General features: G+C 43.8%; 2 protein-coding genes across 4 annotated transcripts in view; both read left to right on the top strand.

Moving 5' to 3' along the window:
* LOC119699438 (galactosylgalactosylxylosylprotein 3-beta-glucuronosyltransferase 1-like) overlaps positions 1-4,575 on the top strand; it is a 28,559-nt gene extending 23,984 nt beyond the window's left edge. For all 3 annotated transcript variants that reach the window (XM_038132960.1, XM_038132949.1, XM_038132938.1), the window contains exon 6: positions 1,242-4,575. The gene's annotated coding sequence lies outside the window, so the exon portion shown is untranslated. The remainder of the gene's footprint in view (positions 1-1,241) is intronic.
* A 3,791-nt stretch (positions 4,576-8,366) lies between these two features.
* Positions 8,367-22,701, top strand: LOC119699432 (beta-1,4-galactosyltransferase 3-like). The gene is made up of 6 exons (XM_038132927.1): positions 8,367-8,941; positions 15,716-15,951; positions 17,577-17,767; positions 18,368-18,490; positions 21,066-21,173; positions 22,072-22,701. The coding sequence occupies exons 1-6, from the start codon at positions 8,704-8,706 to the stop codon at positions 22,211-22,213; spliced, it is 1,038 nt and encodes a 345-aa protein (XP_037988855.1). The 5' UTR covers positions 8,367-8,703; the 3' UTR covers positions 22,214-22,701.
* The last annotated feature ends 613 nt before the right edge of the window (positions 22,702-23,314 follow it).

The raw sequence follows: 23,314 nt of genomic DNA on the forward strand, positions 1-23,314 counted from the left end.
GTACCTTAATCCAAGCCATCCTCTCCAATGGTTTCAATCAGATTGTTGGCTGGATGAGCCCTGCAGATTTTTAAGGATTTTTGTACTCGCATTAGAAGTCACTTTGACCACAATCCCTTCTGGACCACTGTCTGTCATGTGGAGCAACTGCTCTGATACATCAGGTTGGCAGGTGGCATCTACTCCAGGAGAGACATGCAAGGTAAATTGCTTGACAATAAATGGCAATCAAGCAAAATTGTTCGATTGCATCTCTTAAAATTTTAAATTGAGATCTCTGCTGAAGGTTTCAGTGTATTGGAAGTTCATACTATCAAGGCTGCTGAGCTTCAGAACATTGATAGACATGATCTAGATAAGCCAGTGCTGAGAAAAAAAAAGAGGCAAAATTGCTCCCCTGAGGATCTTCTGTTCTTAGACACAATAGGAAGAATGTTTCCATCTTTCCCTCCTGGCAATTAGTCCTCCTTGAGAGGACTTGAGGACTAATCAAGCCAGTTAAGTCCAAGACCTCCCAGAGCCCTCCTTCTCTTTAAATCCTGCAGATGTGAGTCAGGCAGACATTGCTTGGTGTGGGATTTGGTACTCCCCTAATCTCTAATTGGACCACTTGCATGGCTGCTTGCCACAGAGCAGCCCAAAGCTATCACAGCATACATCCCTGCCGACTGTACTGAAACACCTTTGAAACACAGGCTTTGCCTTCTGAGGAGACGGAGGTTAATTTCACCTCATATTTTTCTTTCTTAAAGTCCTGAAAACTATCACAGAAGACTGGTGTTTTAAAAACTACCTATTCTGATTGCTAATTTTTATTTACAGGCATACAAAAGAGAAGAGTGTGCTTAGGTTAGCATAGGTCTCCTGCTATTGTGAAATTTGGAAACAGAGAAGGTTCATCTGCATTTCACAGCTTCCAGACAGACTGAATAGATCCTCAGATCTCATCCTCCTACTCTTTCTTTAAAAAAATTACCAGAGTAGTTAAAATAATGACTTTAAGTGCAGACACAAAAAAATTTGTCAGAAACTTTCTCTAATTCCTAAATAAAATCTCCCAGGTAAGACTCTAGCGCAGAGAGAACAAGCAGTTCTTCAGCCATATCCCGGCCCAAAGCCATGCATAGTGTGGTTGAGGAACGTGTTCACTGATGCCTGCAAGGTGTTTGCCTGAGCCGGGGGGACAGCCATGTTGTATTTACACCTTCTTACCTTACCTCACCTTGTGTTTGTTTTGACAGAGGCAGAGGGCTGTGATTGATCCTGAAGTTCATCAGCAACCACAGCAGCTGTGCACCCTGCCTGTCCTGCCCCGCGCTCTGCTCCACTGCTGGAGGATGATAAACACCCCCAAATGTCACCACTCCAAACAGCTCCCATTGCCCAAAGAGGTGGTAATAAGGAGGGACAGAGCTGAGGTGATGCCCTGAGATCTTCCCCACCTAGGAGAGGAGTGCTTCCCTTCCCCACTGGCCCCTGTACTTTTAACCATTTGCTAAAACTTACTGGATGTGATCTTCATTCTCTGCTGTGCCAGCACAGAGGCTGTAATCCAGGATGGGTGCAGGTGCCTCCAAAGGTCTCTCCTGGCATCCTGCAAAACCTGAGCTTCAGTACAGCAACTGCAAACTGCAGTAATTCAAGGACAGGAGTTTGTCACTAAAGCACAAACATGGACTTGTTGGCCTGAGGCTGGTGTGCTCTCAAAACAGCTTTAAAGCAAAGCTGGCATGAGAGTCTCTCCCTCTGAGGGATGCACTCCAATACGTACACAGATCAGCCTTCAGTGTTGGAGAGGAAGCTGTGCTGACAAACCTCATTTGGGGTTTGGGAGTTCAGAAGGGATGTGGTGCCTATCCCTCAGCTCAGATCTTGAACTGTTCCTGCTTAAGGTTGTTTTGAAAAACTCCATCTGAGATCCCCAGGCACAGACCCCTCTGGATGAAGTTCCACTCCTGCTTTGGGAGACGTGGCAGGTACTGTACCTCAGGGGCCATGCAGAGAGCCATGTGCTGCGGCAGAGAGCAGAAAGCAGGGGCAAATGACTTGAACGTGTTCAAGGCCTGGAAGCCTGCTGCAGCACCATCAGGTGCTTCAGGAGCCTCAAATCATGTGCATAGACTTGCTTCCTGGACCTCCAGAGAGGAAGACAACTCTCTGAGAGGGAGGTGGGCGAGAAGCACTCAGAGAAGAGGAACCCTGAGCCTGCACTCATCTGCTGTGAGAGCATCAAGGAATGTGGAGACATCATCTGAAAACCTATCTTGAGCACATACATGACAACTGAAATAACAAATGTGGCAAGGTTTTCCAGCTGAACTTTGAAAGGAGTCTGTGGTGCTGTGAAGAGAGAAGAGTCAGTGTCATGTGGAAGGGTTTCCCTTTCCCTCAATAAAACAGGAAGACAGCCAGGTGGGAGGCAGCCTACAAAACAGGAGGTGCAAATGAGGACCAAAGGAAGGATGTACTGGATTAAAAGCACAAGTGTTGCTACCATATGTGTGCGTGGGGAGTGGTGTCACTGTGACTTTTCCAGGAAGATTCCTTGAATGACCCAGAAACCCCTCTGAGCAGATCTTTAAAACCTTCTTCACTTAGGCCATGAGAAACGAGGCTTAAGGCATTCAAAACACATCAAAGATTTCACAGCTGGGAGAAAGTTATAAGTAACTGAGTCATCCCTTGCCCAAAGAATTCAGGGCTGGCAGGAAACTTATTTATTTGTTGATTTATTTATACTAGAATTCTTCTCTGCCTATTCCTTGTTTAGCTTTGGTTTCTAGCTTAGGTCACATGACATATTCATGAAGAACATTTCCCCCCTTGCCTCAGAACAGTAGAGCTTGGTGTTCACCGATGAATGTCATATGTTCTGTGCTCCCTGGGGTTTCTTTACATGGTATCTCAAACTGGCAAAATAATCAGAAACACAGCAAGGGGAGCAGTACAGCGAAGGAAATTACAGTTCTTTTATGCAACAAACGTGGGTGGCACTAAGTTTCTGGCTCCCAAGCAATCACACTGAGGTAAAAACATGAGCAAAGGACTGCCTCACTCAGCAGACAGTCCCCATGGGCTCTCAGGAAGCCTCCATGAAGGGGGCTCTTTGAAGGGTATCTGAGAAAGGGAGTTGGTCCATATTCCCTCAGTGGAGAAGGAGCAACCACGCATCCTGCTATAGGAGGGGACCAAAGTATGGGAGAGGCACAGGAGAAGAGATTCCTCCTTTCAGAGAGAGAGATGGAGAAATCAAAGAATAGGCAACAACTACAGAAATGGAGACTGCATTTAGTGAGGCTAAGGCCAGGGCCTGTCTGGATGAATACACCAGCAGTACAAGGCCACCCTGCCAGCTGTCTCAGCATGAAGGAAATATTCAACGGGGTGAGAAAGCAATGTACTCTCTGGACTGTAGAAAGGTCCTCACAGAGCTTACTGGCACCTGATAGCATGAAGGAAGTCCAGCATCCACAAAATGCTTTTCACTCTGCATTTGTCAGAGCTTTTTGTCCTGCCCTCTGCAGAAGGTAGCAGGGCTTGCACTCCAGTGGGCTTCACCAGCCCATCCTGCCACGAGGCAGGTGGGCTCAGTGCTTCTACCCAGCATTACCTCAAGATTAAGTCCCCTTCTTTGTGGTTTCAATGAATGAGCAAGAGTGAGGGAATAAAGGAGTTGATTTATGATCCTCCATTTTCTCCTCTGAGATGGGCAAAGTTTCTGCCCGTATGAACAGGAGGAGATGTGGTGATTAATTCTCTGACCTTTAACCTCACACAGGTCCTACACAGGGTTTAAGCACTGACAGTGAGTGTTTGTAGCAAGGATCCATTCCCATTACAACAGATCCCACCACATACATGTTTTTAGAGAGCTGTTATCTCTACATCCTTACAAGAAACCAAAATTACTCTTTCTGTATCTACTACACTGTAGTCATGGTCAGAGTCGGCTCTCAAGACCAGCCCTATTGCACCACCTCCATTCTTGCCCCAGCCTGGCCCTGTGGAGCAGACCTTCTGTGAATCAAGAAGTTCTGTCAGTCACTACATTGTGCAGAACCGAGACCTTGTCTGGGCAGCTGACATTCCAGGCTAGCAGACAGATGGACCTGTTTAGGACAAATACTCTGTTCCCTGTAGAGCAGCCTGAGGACAGCAAGGACTGCTGCTGGCCAAGACGTATCAACTAAGGGTGGGTGAGGAACAGGTGCCACAAGTTAAGATGGCTGATTGCCAGCAGAGCAGGGTGGGAGAGCCCAGGACAGAAGCAGCCGTCAGGGTTACAGGCTTCAGGAGAAGTGAGTGCAGTAAGGAGGGAAGCCACAGATCAAACATGAAGTGTTTAAATAAGAGAAGGCATCCCAGCACCTGGTTTTTACTAGCATATTAGTACCTGATATTCATGTTCTCTGAGATTCATCCGACTCACCAACCAATGAATATTACTAACCTTTCCTGTTGCAGAAAATGCTATTGATGAACAAAAGAGAATGTCAAGAAAGTACTTTTTAATGGTTATTTATTTATATTGAATGGTACTAGAGCATTATTAAATATGATGTGAATAGTATGATATTGCATTGTCTTGGCTGCAGCCTAAGTCCTTACTCCTTTTCCAGGAAAACACGGCGGAATCTATAATGGGAAAAGTATCTATTTTAAGTATTCTCATTTCAAGGCTACTCATTTCACTCTTCCTCTGACCTAAATGTTACAAGTGAAAGTCAAGCAAAAACATTTCAGGTCCCTGAGACCGCTGCCTGCATTATGGATATAAAGGAAATAGGAGACAGGAGAATACAGCCTAAACTTCAGAGTCTCATGGCATCTCTAGCAGTCATTTTGGGCATGGTGTCCATCCCTACTGAGATTGCTCTGTAAAGGCACTGACCATGACTCAGAAGTGAGTGGTGGTCAAAACATAGGGCAGGCATCAGTTCTCCATCCCAAGGGGAAGGGTGCCACAAGCTGTATTAGTGAAATGTCTATTTGACAGGAGCCCACTGTTGGCTCTTCCACAAGACTAGGAGAAGCTTGGATATCCAGGTTCTGTTTCTAAAGCTCTCACTAATTTACTCTTGTACTGGTCCAAGGTACATGATATCAGCTATCCAGGTCTTTAAACAGGAGGGCATCCACCTCTCAGAAACATGGAAGCAGTTTTAAAACTCTTCTGAGGAAGCCTTGCTGAAAACTTAGCATACTAGAGAACAAGCCAAATTCATACCTGTGTAATAAAAAAATCACATTCACAAAGGTGTTGCTAGAAGAACAATGTGAACTTTACAAGCCAAGATCTTGCAAAAGGCTGAGAAAGAACTGCTGTGGCCGAAGCACTTGAAACATGCACCTCACTAGAAAACACAGTGTCATGGTTTAAAACCACCTCACTCCCCGAAAATGAGGGACAGCTCTGCTTGGCTGAAAGCATCCACCTGTAGAAGGACTAATGCTACCTTCCTCTTGCCTTAATGGAAACCCTGGGGACTGAGAGGACACTTGATAATGCACATTGACCAGCACTGTATGAGCACCCAGCCTGGTATCAACCCCTCTGTTACACCAGCTGTTCCTCCACTCCTCGGGCCCGGCATTTTCAAGGCAAAGCTTCCCACGGCCACTTTGCTGCACTTGCAGTAGGGATCTAGTGCAGCCCCCAGGAGACAGGGCATGGAGGGGAAAGGGAGAGAAAAAGAGCAAGCAAGAATGAATCTTATTAAACAGAGTGAGGCACTCCTCTCAGTCTCTCATCATGTTTAGGCCTGATTGGAAGTGAAACCACACTTGGAGGGAGGGAAAGCCCCCTCCCGTGGGACAATCCAAAGGCTCTTGCACAAACTTAATTTCAAGCTCCGTTGAAGATGGTGTTTGGTTTGGTTTGGGTGTCTTTTGGTTTGGGGCTTTTTTTGGGTTTGTTTTTTTTTGCTTGTTTGTTTTCGTATGCATTCAATTTAATCTCCCAGGGAGCTGTGTGAAAATGAGAAAGGCAGACCTTTGACTGTGGAAGCCAGCCCGGTGCCTGGTTCTTACAGATCCAGTCTCACATTGTTTTCCTCCATCACTGCCCTCAATAAATCCCTGTGCAAAGGTTGCTAAAATTCCCCCACCTCCCTTCCACACTTCAGTGGAGACAGTTACATTTTATTTTTTTTTTTGCATTTAAGCAATCCAATTCATTTTTTATTCAAAACACACCCTAGTTTCCACAGCTCTGTTTAAAACAGGAGCACTGTGACCTTGAAAAGGCTCAGACCTGCTGGCACCATGAAGTTCTGACCTGTACTTTGCTCTTCCTGGCTTGCTTGCTTTCTAGTGAGGAAAAGGCTCGTGATTGGGTTTATGATCCACTCATTTCAGTGTTGATGGTTGAAGGGGAAGGAGAGGAACTGTATTTGGTTTGGAAGGCTCCTGAGGGAGACAGACTTGGAGATTCAGCTCTCCAAGCAGGCACAGAAACACGTGCTGGCTGGCTCCTCTGCAGACAGCTGATCTGCCCAGCTGTATTTAGTTTTCCAGTCTGGAGAACAAATATACACACAGGTGAAAATACAGATTAGGGTACACTGTTTCCATCTGACCTCGTTCTTCTGCCCAAGAACTAGCACAGAGTGGCAATTTTTACAACTAAGCCCTGACTGCAAGGAAGTTAGCAGAACCACTGAAGTGGGGCAGCTCTAATGGTCCAGCTGCTCCTTTCTCCAAGACAGAGGGAGGCAGACATGTTTTGTCCAAATTCTTCCTACATTGAGATTTCCTACTGTGACCCAAGGAGGGATTGCAAGAGAAACATAAAGCACTACTGGCCCTGAAACAATTGCCATCTACAGCCCCAGGTCATACCATGAAAATCTTGATTCCTTTCTTTGTTTCTCAGCTGATGCAGAGATTAATTCTTTCCTGTCCTTGGCATTGTTCTTGCAGAACAGCGAGTGTTGCTTTGTTTTATGGAGGGGAAGGCAAGCAGGGTGGGTTTGCTGTCATTGTAGAGGGAATGGCAGAAGGAGAATGTAAACAGTAGGTGTAGGTGTACAAAAAAAGCAACCTTGTGGCAGAAGCATTGCGCGGATTTCAGTAAAGCAAGACTTTGCCTGGGGAAAAGAAAAGTTCTCTACATTTTTTTATTTAAAAACCCAACTAAGTTAAAATTAAATGTGAAATTATGACAATTTGCATCCAGGCCTTAAGCAATCCGCTTACATGGAATAATGGGTTGTTCCGCACAGGAAAATGATTGAGATCAAGTTTCCCATACATGTGTCTCATACATCTCGGTCCAACTCTGAAGCAAGAGTACTCCCCACTCCTCATAAAAGTGAGATCACTCTCTCCCCCCCATCTTCTTGCCATGCCATCCCATTTGGAAGGTAAACAGCAGCACATGCTTCATGAGTCACAGAACAGGTAAGACTGGAACGGCACACGGACGACCATCTGGTCCAACCCTCCTGCTCAAGCAGGGTCCCCTAGAGCACGTTCCTCAGGACTGTGTCCAGACAACTTTAGAATCTCTCCAGGGAAAGAGGCTGGCGGTCTGTCTGGGCAGCCTGTGCAGGGCTCAGTGCTGTGCCTGGTCAGGGCCAGCACTCATGGGCTGGCTGCCGAGCCAGCGGCTATGCCTTGGAGCGGGATGCTGAGCTCAGAGAGCCTGCTCCCCTTCACAGATTTCCTTTTAACCCTCTCCCCAGTGCAAACATGGCCAACGCCAACTCTTCTTTGACCCCATGGAGGAATTTAATATCGGTAAAATGTCTTTTCCTCTAAGAAAAAGCAAGCACATGAGAGCAGACAAATGACTGACAGCACAAATCTAAGCCCCATCTCTTTACAAAATCAGGCAGAGAAGAGAGGGGCATAAAAGCTGAAATTTTTCAGGGAAGCATGGCCGTGGCAGGAGGCCTCCCACCGTGGCCACACTGCTGTGGTCCCTTTAGGCACTCGCTGAGGTGTATCCATTCCACGGAATCACCTAATCACCCCGTTTAGAAAAGACTTCTGAGATTATTGAGCCCAACCTATGACCGAACACGGCCATGGCAACGAGCCCATGGCACTGAGTGCCACGCCCAGTCTTTCCTTCCACAGCTCCAGGGATGGAGGCTCCACCACCTCCCCGGGCAGCCCACTGCAATGTCTAAATTTCCATTCATCGCTCCCTGACCACTTCAACAGCCAATTTAAAGTGGAGACAGCAGGCGGGTTTTCACCGACGAGACGACACGGGGCGCAGTTCAGCAGCCACCCCATCCTTCTCCCTCCTCGCCCACAGCGGCGGCCGCGGAGGGAGGAGGGAAGATGACTACATCTCCCAGCATGCCGGGCGGCAGCACCGCCCGGCCGTGCCCCGCCTTGCATTCTGGGAGCTGTAGTCTCGCCGGAAGGCGGGCGGGGGAGGGCGAGTGCTGCGCCTGTGCCACGGCGAGCCCGCGCCGCTGCCCCGGGGCTCCGAGCGGCGTGGCTTGGCCGCCTCGTTCCTTCCTCCAGCCCGCCTGGCACAGCTCGCACCGCCAAGGGGAGGTCTGGCTCTCGGCGTCCTGATGAAGCCCAGCTAGGGGAGCACGCTGCCGCCTCAGAAAGTTGGAGGAGAAGAAGGAGGGGGAGGAGGAGAAGGTCTGCGCAGCGATGTAGCCCAGAGCGTGGAACGGCAGCCCGGGGAAGGCAGTTCAGCTCCTCGCCGCCCTGATCCTGGAGCATGGGCTAAAAACTATGTTCCTCTCCCGTATGGAAAATCATGGTTTCCTGCTGTTTGTATTTGTCTTCCAAGCAATATTTATCCTGATCCTCTACCGAGGCGGACCTTCGCATGTGTTCCGCGGGTTTTTAGAGTCGCCTCAGGTGGTGGATTACTCGAAGCCCCATGATGTGTACACAAACCTCAGCTTGTTCACCCGGGCTCCCAATGAGGACACGATGCCCTACTGCTCAGCGCAGTCCCCAGTCCTGGGTAGGTATGAACCTCCAAAAACCCTGGAAAGGTGGTTTGAAAGAACCTCTTTCATAACCCTGAATGTGTCATAAACGTAAGTTGTACCTTCTTCAAACTTTGAAACAGGTGTGCTGATGTACTTACACTGACAAAATTCTCTCCTGTAAACAACCTGTGTTGTTTTTATTGCTTGTGGGAGGAAAATTATTTTACTGGCCTACAAATTTCCAATATTGAGAGTTTGGTTACACAGATGTCAAGATTGTAGAGCAAGAGTGAAAACAGTGTATGGTGATAATATCAAGTTAGTAATGTGTTTTGTTTTTCTCATGGCAGTCCTGTGTAAAATGACCCCACACTTCAGAAACTGCATAATATTGACCTCTTACTTTAACTCCTGGATTCTCTGTCTTAGCCTTATATCAAACCTATAGTTCAACTTAAGTTGATTAAGTTGACTTGAAATCAGCTTAAGGAGGATGTATGAGGATGGCACCTTCCTCTTCATGGTGATCTTCTAGTCTGTGATTGTTACACATCCTTTGGGCTTAGAAACTTCTGTGTTTGACTTAAAAGTCTGGTCACAGTTAATTTGTATTCACAGTAGGACCAAACCAGAGCTGATCTAAGAAGCAGCATTCGTCCAGCTGTTGCAGTACTAAAACAGTTGAGAAATTTCAAGTCAGTACAAAGTCAAAACAGGTGTATACAGCAGGTGTGTTTCTAGTAAAGTGGTGGTGCTGCTCAGGCAATAGTGAATCCCTTTGACTCAGCCAGCCATGAATGGATTAAGTTGCATCAACATGCACTTACAGCTGGTTTGGGGCCATCACCTTCTTAGAGTCCTGTGTAGTAAGTTACTCTTGTTGGGTTTTTCCATACTGCATAGGTTTCTGCATGTCTACATGTTGTATACCCCTAACCTTGGACTGCTGTTCTAGGAAAGCTGATCACTGCACATGGAGCCCATTAGGAGCAAATGGTTGACCTTGGTTCACAGGGAAGTTCTGTGGGGAGCCAGTGCACTTGTGTCAAGTTGCTTATTTAGGTTGGAGAACTCTGCTGGGACTCTTTGGATGAGCCTGCTTAGACTGCAGCTTTTGAGATGTTTTCTTCCTTCCCCTGTTGCTTGCAATTAAGTTAAATATACACAGTATGTATGTTGAAAGTGTAAGATAGCTTTGGGCATGTGTTTCAGCATTTCCCTCAGAAATGGCTCTGCTAAGTCCTGAAATCCTGATAGCACAGAGCCTTTTTGCACAGGTGCTGGGTGTCGTGGCCTCAGTGCGCTGCAGCCCATGCAGTTCTGGGAAGCTACAATTCCTTGTTTCAGGCTGAATCGTTTTATTTGAAAAAGCACAGCAGAACCGTGACTGCACCTAGTTTGTGTCCACTACTGATGAAAATCCCCTCTCCTAAAGAGTCAAATGAGACAGCTTTAGTGCCAAAAAGAAAGAACCAAACAATCCTGCAGCTTGCCTGCAAACAATCAGATAAGTAAAAGTAGTGACATATATGGAGGAGGCAGATGCAGAGTAAAATTTCATTAATCTGTGCTCTTAGAGCTGGGAAGTCTTTTTAAGAACTCTTCTGCCCATCACTGAGAGTGCTGAGAACAGGGGATCGTCCTGCAGGCGGTACTTCAGAGCTAAAATGGAAACATGATGTTAGTCACAGACAGAAACAAACAGTAAGCTAGCTGGGAGGAAAAAAAAGCCAACCATGAGGCAAAGTAACTGTGTGGGCTTTGCTGTATGAAAATACTGAGTTGGGCATATGAGCCACTGTTGAAGTGAAACACAAGTAATTTGGAGCACTGATAGAAATTCAGCTTAAGAAAAATGAGGTCTCTGCTACTGCTTAACTTTTACTCAGTGGTATTTCCCTGTAAATATAGGATGTAAATCATTGCTCCTATCACTGCATGTCAGCCTCTTCTGGGTGTTTTGCTTTTTTCTTAGCTGAGAAGCATGCTGTTTTGTGGGGGAGTTGTCCCTTGTTTTATACGTAATGGGCACATATGAATTGAGATATAAATACTTTATAAATGTCTTGAATAGTTGTTGCCATCATCTCTCATGAGGCTGATGTTTCTTGGAAGCATTATATTGCAGAGAGCAATGCCTTTTAATATTAATTTCATAAACTCTATTAAATGAGATTTCAAATCAATTCTTGAGGACTCAGCCTCCTGTTCAGAGCTGGTAATAAGTCACTGTGCCCACTCTAAAGCGTGTTAAAGTACCTGGAAGGATGCCAAATGGCTTAAATGGTTTCTGCATCAGGGCTTTTATGAAGTGCAGCACTTTTTCCATTTATATATGTAGTAGATCATTTTGATAACTGTTTGAATGTTAATCAGCTTGCAGTTCATCTGTCTATTTCCTGTCTCCTGAATCTGCAGCAACTTGGTTTTTCCAGGGCTGTGAAGTAAGAATTAAAGTGTAATTGCTGATCATCTCTGCCTTAGAGGAACTAGACTCCTGCTGCCTAGTGGTACTTTTAAACACCTAGTGGTGTCCACTGAACGTTTTGTGACCAACAACTTGAAAAGCATTGCAGGTATTCAGTGTCTTCACTAATATAGTGAATAAATTACTCAAGTTCCCTCAAAGGTTAAAGTTTTTACACAAATAACCCATTGCCTGTTTCTTCCTCCTCCTCTATTTTTAGAAAAAGTGCAGTGCTTATATGCCAGGGTTATACTTTGTTAAAAATAACTAAGTAGCTTTTAAATTCAAAATCTGACTTTCTCACATTGCATGCAAGATGTCTTGTTTCAGTTCATCTTTTCCTCTCACGAGGAAAAAGTTTGGTGGTAGTAGATTGGGCTTTATTGTATTATTTCTGGTTTGGTTTAGAGGGGTACCTTCTTTCATGCGTGGTACATGCTGAACAAGCTGGTTTGGCCCTCGAGGACTTTAATAGTTGAAAGTTCTGTCTCTAACTCTGCTGTTTATAATTTGCTCATGCTATGGAAGGATTTTTTCCAAGCCCTTCTTATAGTAGTTACTGCCTTTTACTCCCATCTGTCATAACCTTTTCATGAGCAGGACCATCTGTTGTATTAAGTAGCTCCTGCTATGTTTTCTAATGTTGCCAGAGTTTCTTCTCTTGGATTGAAAGAGAAATAAAAAGGTGGCAGTGCTGAATGCTGAGATTTATTTTCAGGTGCCATTGAGGCAGCCTTAGATTCTATCATTAGAAACTGATGCTTAAATGATGCTGTTGGTCTGATTTTTAATTTTTTTCCCAAGCACTGGTAGAATTACACAAATATGACTGTTAGTGCAGTGTGTGGTGCTGCAGTATCTGCGTGCAGCGTTTACCCATGCTACTGTTCCTGTTTATTCGTCCTGTGTAAGTTCTGGTTATTCTGATTGGGCTTGGTAATTATAGCTGCAAACTCTAAATGAGTTCAGAAGTCCTGGAGGTACTTTCATAAGGTGGGATAGATATGGTCCAAGTCAATAGGTCCCCTCATAGGTAAATATGTTGCCTAGGGAGTGAAGCAAGCGGGGGAATGTGCTGTCACTGGCACCAGCTGACAGCACAGGAAGTTGTGAGACTGAACTGTACAATGAAGTTTCGTATTCATTAAACACCCTCTATGTGATGGTACGGGCACAGAAATATCTTTGGAACCATGGAAAAATTGGCCATGGAAAAATTGCTTGGACATTTCAGGGTGTTGATTCTGTACCCTGCCTCAGCAGGGATCCTGTGCTTCCTAGTATGTGTAAGATGGTTTTTCCTCCTTTTCCAAGGCTGTGCTTTGGCAGTTTTATTTATCCCTCTTTGGTCCAGCCTGCAAGTGCTCTGCTCACATTTGGGATTTAATTGGATTAGACTGACTTAGCCCTTTGTTAGTTGGACGGCAGGGAGACATGAGAGCTGGAATGTAGCTTGTAGCCAAGGAGTGTAGGGCAGCCAGAGGTTTTGGGGATGTAAGTCACACTGATTTCTTTTTTTTTTTTTTTTTCCTTCCCTTGGCATATTCCAGATTGAGTTTCTGAGCTGATTTGTTTGAGGTGTAGAGCCAGGAACATGGGAGAACATGATGTCTTGAAAAACCTGGAAAATGCAGATGTTACAGTCCTGAATGGTATGCTTGGGTATGGAAGGAGAGAACAGGAGTGAAGCTATTCACATTATCTAACTCATACCCTTACGTTCAAATTAAGATCTTATTTTTTCTGGAATTTAAAGGTTGTTGCTGCAGAATCTTACTCTGCAATACAGAGTCCCAATTGTTTTGTAGAAAACAAAACCCTGCCTTTGTGGGAGAATAAAAGGGATTAATTCCCTTTCTTATGTTTTCCTTAGAGCAATGATCTATAGTTGAAATCCCTGAATATAATACTACTTTAGCAAGCTCCAGTTGTCATCAAATCAGTGGTTAATGGTGCTTTAGGTTGAAAGATCTGATAATCAGCAAGTCCATTAATCTAAACAGCAACATAAACTACAGGTTGATAACATTGTTGGACTGAAACATGGGAGTCTTACCAGTGGAAAGGGAAACTGCATGCACAGTGGTAGGAAATAACATCATGAAATGTTCACTGTAAATGTGACCTAGGTTCATAGCCCACACAATGATTCTGTGAAGAACCACTCTTCTCTTTCGGGTTCAAATATATGGCAATGTACTCTGCTTTCCTGCTGCGGGTAATGCAGTGAAAATCAAATTCTCATGTATTTTAAATAGTTGGAGAAGGACTGAAAAGTGATGTTTAAGAGTCAGCAATTGCAAAATCTTGCTGACAAGCAAAAGTCAGGCTTTTTTTTTAAAAACAAACTAACAAACAGAAACCCATGCAGTGGGATTCAGACCAGACGTTTTTGACAGTGTGAGAAATGGGATCAGTGGCTCTTCAGGCTGACCTTCAGGAAATGCCATTTGTGTGTTCCTTGAGGAAGGAAAGGAGACATTTATCAAATTCAGGTTTGCCCATCAGAAATGTGAGGTGTACCAACTTCCTCATAGTAGCAAAATGTTCCCTGGTTCAGAATGGACACTTTGAATTTTATCGCAAATTTAGTCCTTAAGCCTTGTTACTGCTCCAAAAAACCTGCAACCAGCCCAAAACCAGTGGAGGGATGTTGCTTCTTTCTGTGTCAGTTAAACAGGATGTGGGTGTGGGCAGGCTGGATTTTTTTTGGTTGTTTTGTTAGAACTGTAGCAGAGATTTGAATACAGGATGAAATGAAAGAAGCATATTCTGGACTCACTTGCTCATTTAGTCTTAAAACACACCTGTACCTTCTCCTGCTCAAATGAAAGCTCCTAAACACCAGGCCTAAATATTTGCTCTCTCTCATGCTTCATTATCAGAAGTTTTTTGAGAGATTAATTTATTTCAGTGGTTTAAGAGGGAGTCTCACTTGGAAGATACTGAAAACCTGATTTAGGACAGTCATAGTGTTAATTATCCACTTGGAAAAGAAAGAAAATCTTGTTTATAGCTATTAAAAAAAAAAAACAAAACAAAAAAACACCACCAACTACAAACTTGCCTTGCAGACTTCTGGTGCAAAAAAACATTTTGCCCTTGGTAGCATGGTCTGCAAAGAATTTTTAAATAGAACTGTCCTTTGAAATTTCCAGCTTCTAATTATGATTTGGGTGAAAGTTTTTTTGCTAGTTCATTTAAGCATTGGATGTTAATCTTGTTCTGAATTTGTGTTTTATTTTCTTAAAAGTTCACAGTTGTAGAAAACCATTTAGACACACTGATTTGTGTATAAATACAAGTCTTCTGCTACCTCTGGAAGCTTTTCTCACTACCCAGGAGGACAGGCATTTAGATAATTGTAGAATTTGTTTATTTATATTGTAACAATGAGGTTTGTGTTAAAATGGGTGTTGATACTTTATATGGATTCTTTTTCACTTGTCAGTCTTTTTCCATCTGAAGAATATACGAATTCATGTAAAAATGCAGATTTTTTTTAATTAGGCAAAAACTCTTGAAGACATCCAGTATATTTTGTATTTAAAAACTAAGTGCTGAGTAGAACAACAATCATATATATCTTTTGCTATCTTGTGCCTGTTCCTGAAAATATAATATCTTTCTTCTTTTTCAGTTCTGTCATCTGCTTTTCCCAACATTTTGAATGTATATCACAATGTATAAAATGAAATAATATAGCAAATTCAGCCATTGTGACATGTGATTATAACATCAAATTGAACTTGAAATGCTTTTAAAGGTAGAGCTGACATTTTCTAAAGCATTTCTATTCGTCCAGGCTTTAAACTGTTTCTCCCCTGACCTGCTGAATATCCACTTGCACACCTTTGTCCTTGAATCTCTTCTGAAAGAGGCTTAGAGAAATTTTCCAAATGGGTAGCAAAAGGAGATGTGTCTGTTCATCTTGAATAGTTTTCAACGCTGTTTCTTTCAGCGAATCCATTTACTCAAGGATCTCATCTAAGCAACACAAGACTGTAGTAGGCTGGCAGTCCCAGGGAGAAGCAGCTGTGCAGCAGCCCAGTGAGACTTGCTGGCCGTGCCAGCACTCAGGATGCCTGGCAGGTGGTGTGTCCTCCTGGTGCTGAGCTGGCCACTTCTCCCTGCTCCACTTGCTGTGGAGCAGGGACAGGTAGCCAGCAGGCAGCAGTGAAATTTATCACAGAGCCACATCTGCATGGGTGTTCTTAACTCTTCTCTGGTGGGGCTGCTGTCTGAAGGAGCAAACATGGGTAGCTGCTCTCATAGGTCTGAAAAAAGATGGAGAAACATCACTGATCTTACTTATTCTTTTTTCTGTCTCTCCTTACAGTTGGTCCATTAACCATCACCTTCAGGGTGCTCCCTAGTGAAAGGATGATCATGAAAAGAAATCCTTTTGTTCAGTCTGGTGGCCACTACAAGCCACCTCACTGCTTTCCCCGCTACAAATCCGCCATCCTTGTGGCCTACAGGAACCAGGAGAAGTACCTTCGCCATCTTCTCTACTACATCCATCCCTTCCTGCAGCGCCAGCAGCTCAGTTACACTATCTACCTGATTCAGCAGGTAAATCCAAGTCAAATGTGCCTGCTGGGAAGCTCAGCTACACCACTTAAGGGCTGGGTTCTGAAGAAGAAATGTGACTCTTCTGATGTGGAAATACTGTTTTATGCATGGGCTGATAGGAGGTCAGATAGCTGTCCTGCCTCCATGACTGCTAATGATTGAAATACTGTACCACATGTCAAGATCATCATTCTGCTATTAATTGGTTCTGTTGTGGGTTGGCTTTTTTTTTTTCCTGGGGGTATAAATTTGTCACTAAGTGGTTGTCTGGTTTGAAAGCAAATCAGCAGGAGAAATGAAGCCCCACAAAATCACCTTGAGAAAGATTTCAGGTCAGAATTACAACTTAATAGAAAGATTACAATAAATGCATTAATACAAAAACACTGGCTTAAAGTGACAAAGTCAGAATATAGCCCGTCCCCCTGTTGGTCAGGATGGTGGTCACAGCCTGATTAAGTGATGACTGCAGTGTTGAGAACGGTGGTCCTGTAGAAGGTCTGGTCCTCCTTTGGGTCCCTCGAGCCGTGGTGGGGTCCCAAGTTCCCAAATCGAGATTATATGTGGTCAGGTTCAATGGTACCTCTCCCAGGACAGGGAGTTTCACAGTGGAGTGATGTAGTCGTATGAGGGACAGAATATTTTTTGAGTCCTTGGTGGTTGTTGCTGATGGCTATTCAGTGGTACCAATGAGTTCATGATAGCCCCTTAGCAGAGACGCTTCGGGGTGGGTGGGACTGCTGCTTCACCGGAGGGAGGTACCGCAGCTGAGTCACCGGTGTGAAGAGAGAGAAACACTATCCTGCCTTGCCGGGCTGCCTGTTTATTCCTTATGTAACACCCAGCTGTAGCCTGAGGGGTGGCTGTGTGCTGGGCAGCTGCTGCAAACGACCCATCTTTAAGAGTTTGTCCTAAAATGATGTAGAGGAAAGTAGAATACAGAGTTTGGTTACATCCCACAGTAGCACTTTCATTTTGTAACCCAGGACAGGGATAGCTTTTGTTTTCCTCTTTTTGAGATTTGCATGTGATTTGTCTGTAGCTTGTCAGTGTGACTACTGAGCAAAACCTGGAGACTAAATGCTGAAGTGAAGCTGGATATTTTTAGTCTGTGTCAAATCTATACATGTGGCTTGGCCCTGCTGTGGGACAGTCTGCAGGTCAAGCAGCCTTTTGTACCTGACATGCACTGATGTTGCAAAAGATCAGTGGCAAGGGAGCAAGTTTTGGATTCATCAGTTAAAACCAATAGTTTATTGGGAGGGCAAAGAAGCTTTTTTGTTTGACCAAGATCTTTTTCTCATTTGTAAGTTTTAGTAAACAGTAGGCAGGGCAAAAGTGTTCCAATCCTCAGGTGCACATTTGTACAGCAACACTTTTGGATCTCTTGAAAATCCTCCTTCTTCAGGTGCCAACAGTGCATAGCCCCTGACACAGCAAAGCTGACAATTGTTGAGAATGTTGTGAAGAGGATGGGTGACATTTTCAAAGCTGGGAGCATGGAATTTGCAGCCAGTTTTGATTCATTCATTTGAATAAGGCTTCTTGACTAAAACAAATTTTAACTGAGTTATCTAACAACATCTTTGCTGTTTTGGTGAAGAAATGTAGGTTTTCTTTTCCAGGTAGGGACTGGTTCATTTAACCGAGCAAAGCTGCTTAATGTTGGTGTCCGGGAAGCCATGAAGGATGAAGAGTGGGACTGCCTTGTCCTGCATGATATTGACCTGGTGCCTGAGAATGATTATAACCTGTACATTTGTGATGAATATTATCCCAAGCACATGGCCAGTGCCATGGATAAGTATCAGTACACGTAAGTGACTCCATTTGCTTTCTGTGCATATATTCCAGTTGGTTCACTTCCTGTTAGAAAGTATGGGTGGGAACAGTGGAAAACACAACCTTTATGAGGTTTTCTGTGTGTTAGTTTTGCAGTAGTTACTTCCTAGAAAAGGATATTTTTGACCCAAGCATGCAATCTTGAATGTTCCCTGTTCCACAGTTAGCTCAGCTTGGCAAATGACTGGCAGGTTTCTGCTTGACTTTCCTTTAAGAAAAAAAGTATAAGGTGGGAATATTGGATCGGGTGGAATAGGATGTGGTTGGATACAGGTACTTTAAACTGATCCAAGATATGAATTTTGAAACCAGCTTTACTTTAGTCAGTTTTGGGGGAAGGTGTTGGGAAACAATGAGGGGGATAGAACATGATGGGAATTACACTGGGTTTACTGTTTTGGGGTTTGGCATTCTCATGAGAGTACCTGCAAGTATGCAATTAATGTTTGTGTGACTTGGAGCGCACTGTTAGTTGTGGAGGACAGGCATTAGCCTTCAGTAGTGAACTCTGGTTTTTGGTGGTTGGGTTTTTTTGGAGGGTGGTGTTTGTTTGCCTGTTTGTTTTCTCTTTTAGTCTGCCATACAAGTCCTTTTTTGGGGGCGTGTCTGCTCTGACTCCAGAACATTACATGAAGATGAATGGGTTTCCCAACACATACTGGGGCGATGGTGGTGAAAATGATGACATTGCTACAAGGTACCAATGCACAGCACAGGCTTGAAATGAATCTAAGCTGGCAAGTGAAGCATAGCAGCACCCTAGGAAAGGAACCAAGGGAAAACAAAGCTTTCTCCTTTCTGGGGAGCAGAATGTTATTTCACATCCTTGTGCCTTCAGTGCAAGGGGTTATAACTGCTTGTAGTTGACAAGTGCCTCCACTGATGTTGAGAGCCCCAAGGGAGGGAAGGAATTGCAAGCTTGAGGAATAAGAAGGTACTTAACTAATTCTCAGACAGTGGGGAATTTAAGTTAAGTGCATTTAGGCTGCTCCAAGTGTTACCTAATCACTGATACTTGGGATTGAGGAGCACAAGGAATTCTATCTTTTGTCTGCAGTGCTGGGTGATGGAGAAGCCTGTGTACCAGAGTGAGTCAGTGACAGCAAGAGTTGATGGTTTTTCTTGTACTTTGGTTGCCATGGCAGCAGCATTCTATAGATGAGTTTAGTTCCAGGTGCTCTGCCTAATGTGAATTCTTCAAGTACAGAATCATGGCTGCAGCTTCTTTATTCATCTTTGGAATTGCACTGTGCACCCTTATGATCCAGCACTGAGGCAGGCTCATAGGGAGTTTATAAAACTAACCTGACCATGGAAGCCTTTGTTATTTTTGTCTTGCATAACGTGACAAGTTACAGGGTTTTTTTTCAAAGCAGTATTCATCTGGGAATTGAAAGCCAGATTTTCTAATATAGAATTCCTCCTTTGCCTTTCAGAGAAAGCCAACTAAAAGAAGGTTGCATGGTTGTTTAGAGAGTCAGCATTTATGAAAGGAATAGAATGCCAGGAAAATAGATCTTTACATCAAGTACTACAATGCTGGGTCTATTCAGCTGTTCTATAGCTTAGGCATCTAATTTGGTTTTTGGTACCCAGGGTAGAGTCATGCCAGTTATGCATAGGAGGGCACTTCTTTTAAGAGAATCCTGGAAGGCAAGTGAATTACATAGCTCCCAGAATAGCCCTTTCTGGGAGGGAATTAGAGCCTATGTTTTCAGAGAAAACTTACACTAATGATTAGCAATGTTTTGGCCCAGAGAAACATGGAGGCTGTGGACAATGCCTGTTAATGATTTATTCACATTCCGAAGTCTCAGCCTTCGGAAGCTGGGAATGAACTGACTGTTCTTCAATGACCAGCTGCAATCTGGATTTTAGGAGGTGTTCAAGCACTTCTTACCATGTAGCAAAAAAATTAATGAATTGGTTTTTGGCATTTTAATATCCTGGGTTTTTTTAAAATCTGTTTAAAGATGATTTTTTTTCTGGGATACTGCTTATTAAAAGCAGAGTTAGTGAAAAAAAACTGCCAGCTGCTACTTATAGTCGCCAGACTGCAGTACTCTCTAATCCAAGTTGTAGCAAATACCAGAATCTGCCTTCTATTAGAAAAAAACAGTATTCTAATTGAAGCCACTCATGTGTTAACGTTTTCAACTACAGGAAAGTCTCCTGGACTCTTCTTAACAGTAAATGAATGTATTAACAATTCAGTTTTAGTCTTATTTGCAATGCAAAAAACTGCAACAGCAAAGCTAGTTTAGTGTTCTTGCTTTTTTGTCTCTTTATGGTTGAATGTGCCATAAGCTTATGTTCAGAAAACAAGAAACTGTCTAAAACTCCATGTGAAATAATGGAACTATAACACTGTCAGTGAAGTGTTACAATCATCTGATGGCTCTAGCCTAACAAGTATTTTCAATTCTGTAGCCTTTCAGCTTTATAACATTCCTGCTGTATCAGATCCCGATGGAACGCAGTCAAATGCTGCAAACATGCCAGTTAGATAACCTCAATTGAGCAAACATTCATTCTTACATTCACAGGAATTTTCTCTGCCTAGGGGCTGTCCTGTGATAACAGAGGTTTGGTAGCTCTAGCACTATTGAAGGCACTTTTTATTGGCAAAGTAACATAGGTGCTATCAGCAGTGGGCTGTGAGTTGCTTGAAAGTCACCCAAAATGCTGGGCTTAGAAGCTCTGTTCTGGAATTCTGAGCCTTCAGTTCCTCTTCTGTTATCTAACTGTACTGCAGCTGAGTTTACGTATGTTTGTCTGGTGCCCTAATCTTTTATGGACCAGTCTAATCAGGCCATCTGAAAGAATGGCACTTCTCAAAGAACAGAAAAGCTTAATCTGGTTTTGAAACTTGGGTCTGGCTTCCTTTCAGAAACTGCAAGTTTGAGGTCTTTTTTTTTTTTTTCTTCCCTTAAAGTTTAGGTGAGGGACCTCTAGGCAGCAAAAGCTCTGCTCTTAGGAGGAAGTGGAATAATGCTCATTTGTCAGACTCAGGGGAAATGCTCTTGAATGCTCTGTATGTTGTAGTTCGTTCCCTGCTTGCTCTAATCCCCTTGTGCCCTGTCAAAGTGCACTGCAACTGGGAGCTTTCTAGCCCAAGCCTGGCCTAGAGCCCGCTAGAGAAGGTCATGTGGCCCTGTGCTGCTTCTGCACTTTGTTTTTATTGCATTAGAACTGAAAATCATCTCTGACCATAAGCCTGGAAGTGGCATCTCTAGTGGCCCAAGCAAACACTTTTGTATGTTGTTTTAAAGGATTCACTTGGCGGGAATGAAAATAGTCCGGACATCACCTCACCTTGGCCGCTACCGAGTGATGGACTACAATGAAGAAGAGACAGAGGTCCAGGATCCTTGGAGGAGGTACCTGGTGGAGCTGGGGGGCTACTCTGGGCCTTGTGGCAGGTTGGCTGTTATCTTCCCCAGCCTCATGTCACTGCTGCTTTTTCTGCTTTAGGAAGGCTATTTAAAAGCAGCCCCCAGTCAGTTTCAACTGAATCATTCAGCTCCTGTCTTTACATTTGAAGGGTTTCTCCTAGTTTCCTGCTTTTTTTTTTCCTATTGTGAAGGACACATGCCAGCTAGGAAGCTAACACATTGATTTAAACATGAAATTATACGGGGAGAATAACTTAAAGAAAAAAATACTTCCTGTCTTATAAATAGGGAGATTTCAGTTTGAAGGTGCACTGTGTTACAAGTTCCCAATATTAAAAGCTTGCTGTTCAGTCTGTGTGGCATTACAACATGCCATTAAAATAGTGGAAAGCAATATTCTACTTTGAAGACATGAGAAAGGTGCTATGAGAGACTTTATGAAAGACTGTTTTATATAGAAGAGCTGGAGGAGGGTGTTGGGTCAAGTGTTGGTGGAGGCTTCTCACACTGGCAGTGCAGATTTCTCTTGATCATCTCAAAACTCAGGTTTCCATAACAACCCTGTCAACAACCTACCTAGAGCAGCCTATGTACACCGTGGCTGCAAACTTCTGCATTGCACTCCCAAGTCTCTCTAAGCTGCTGACAGCTTCTTGGGTTTTGGAGACTCTAGCTGCCACCTCGCTGGTCTCCCTCTCTGATCAGGGTCCAGTCCAAATTGTCCTCCTTGTTTGGAATACTCAGTGTGAACTCACTCTAATCTGTTCAGTCTGTATCATGGGAAGAATTGTCTCAGGGCTTTTCTGCCTTCTGGAAGACTCTTTATTCTGCAGCTTCAACTGCCAATGTTACCTTCTAACTGCAGGTCTTCTTCCTCCCTCAGGCCTCCTTCCCAACACAACACCAGAAAAACATGGAAAGCTGATGGAATGAATACATTACAGTTCAGGCTCCTTTCCAGGACTAAGCATCCTCTTTATACCAAGATCACTGTGGACATTGGATATGTTCCCCCATTTTCTTAAGAGACTGAAAACAAAAGCAGAGGTTGCGTGCCACACGGGCATTCAGCCAATCTCTCCCATTCACCTGAGATTAACCCTTTTGCCTTTCACTTTTCTTCAAACTGTTTCAGATTTAGAAGAGGCTCCAGGAACAGAGTATGCCAGCTACTAAACAGTATGTGGCTTACTGTAAAAATTGTCCAAGTGACTGTAAAACTGACTCCTGAGCCATGTCTGTGACAGTAAGCCAAGCCAAGCTTTCTGGAACCTTTGTTCAGTAGCTGGATAGCTCTGTCCTGCTTTGTACTTAAGTGTTAATTGGGATGCAAGCCATTCTGTCAGATTGGCCTCTGACATGTTGTATTCTGAGAAGGTGTTGAAGCCATTTACAGTTCTATAAATATCTTTTGTGAATTTGAGTAAATTTAATGGAGTTATGTGTTTGGCAGTTCTATAGAATACTGAATAAGAGTGTAATAAAAGAGAAAGTTGCCCTGAAACCCAACAAACCAGAGTTTAAATCCCTCATTTTTTTTTCTGATCCGAACCACCACTGTTGAAATTATTTTATTGTAGCTGCAAGTAATACAGACTGAGTGGGACCTGAGGCTGCCACCTAGTCTAACCTCCTGCTCAGAGCAGGGAAATAAATCTACTACTACAGCTGTTGCTCAGACATTAAGTATCATTCAAGGCTGAGCTGTCTTCAATATAAAATACTTGTGAGAAATTAAATACTAGTTTTTCCTCAAAGTCAAATATGTCAGCAGTGGAGCTGTGACCCTGACAGGAATGCATTTGTACTTACCTGACTGTGAGACTGACACAGTCAGCCCAAACCCTTGCCTTTGCTGTAAACTTACTTTCTCTGCCAACTCAGTCTGTAGTACTGCCTACCAGGTCCAGTTATTTTGAGAGTGTGACACAGGGTATTTTGGCTTGTTACTTGAAGATACAAAAACTCCTTCATCACTGAAAAGCTGCACCCATGCCACTATACTTACAAACGTTTCATTTCAGTCTTCTCCACAATTGGAATAATGTCCTGAAAGAAACTCTCCCAATCCTGGCTTCACATCAACATGTAAAGACAGTTAAATACAATGCAGTAAGTCCAGTGCT

Source organism: Motacilla alba, chromosome 1, assembly GCF_015832195.1.
Source record: "Motacilla alba alba isolate MOTALB_02 chromosome 1, Motacilla_alba_V1.0_pri, whole genome shotgun sequence".
In the NCBI taxonomy this organism is placed as follows: Eukaryota; Metazoa; Chordata; class Aves; order Passeriformes; family Motacillidae; genus Motacilla; species Motacilla alba.

Bases quoted from the DNA above. Each gene is read 5' to 3' on its own strand.
- LOC119699432 (XM_038132927.1), top strand. From the start codon at position 8,704: ATGTTCCTCTCCCGTATGGAAAATCATGGTTTCCTGCTGTTTGTATTT. The intron at 15,952-17,576 runs GTAAATCCAAGT...TTTCTTTTCCAG, and splicing joins CTATCTACCTGATTCAGCAG to GTAGGGACTGGTTCATTTAA. The intron at 18,491-21,065 runs GTACCAATGCAC...GTTGTTTTAAAG, and splicing joins AATGATGACATTGCTACAAG to GATTCACTTGGCGGGAATGA.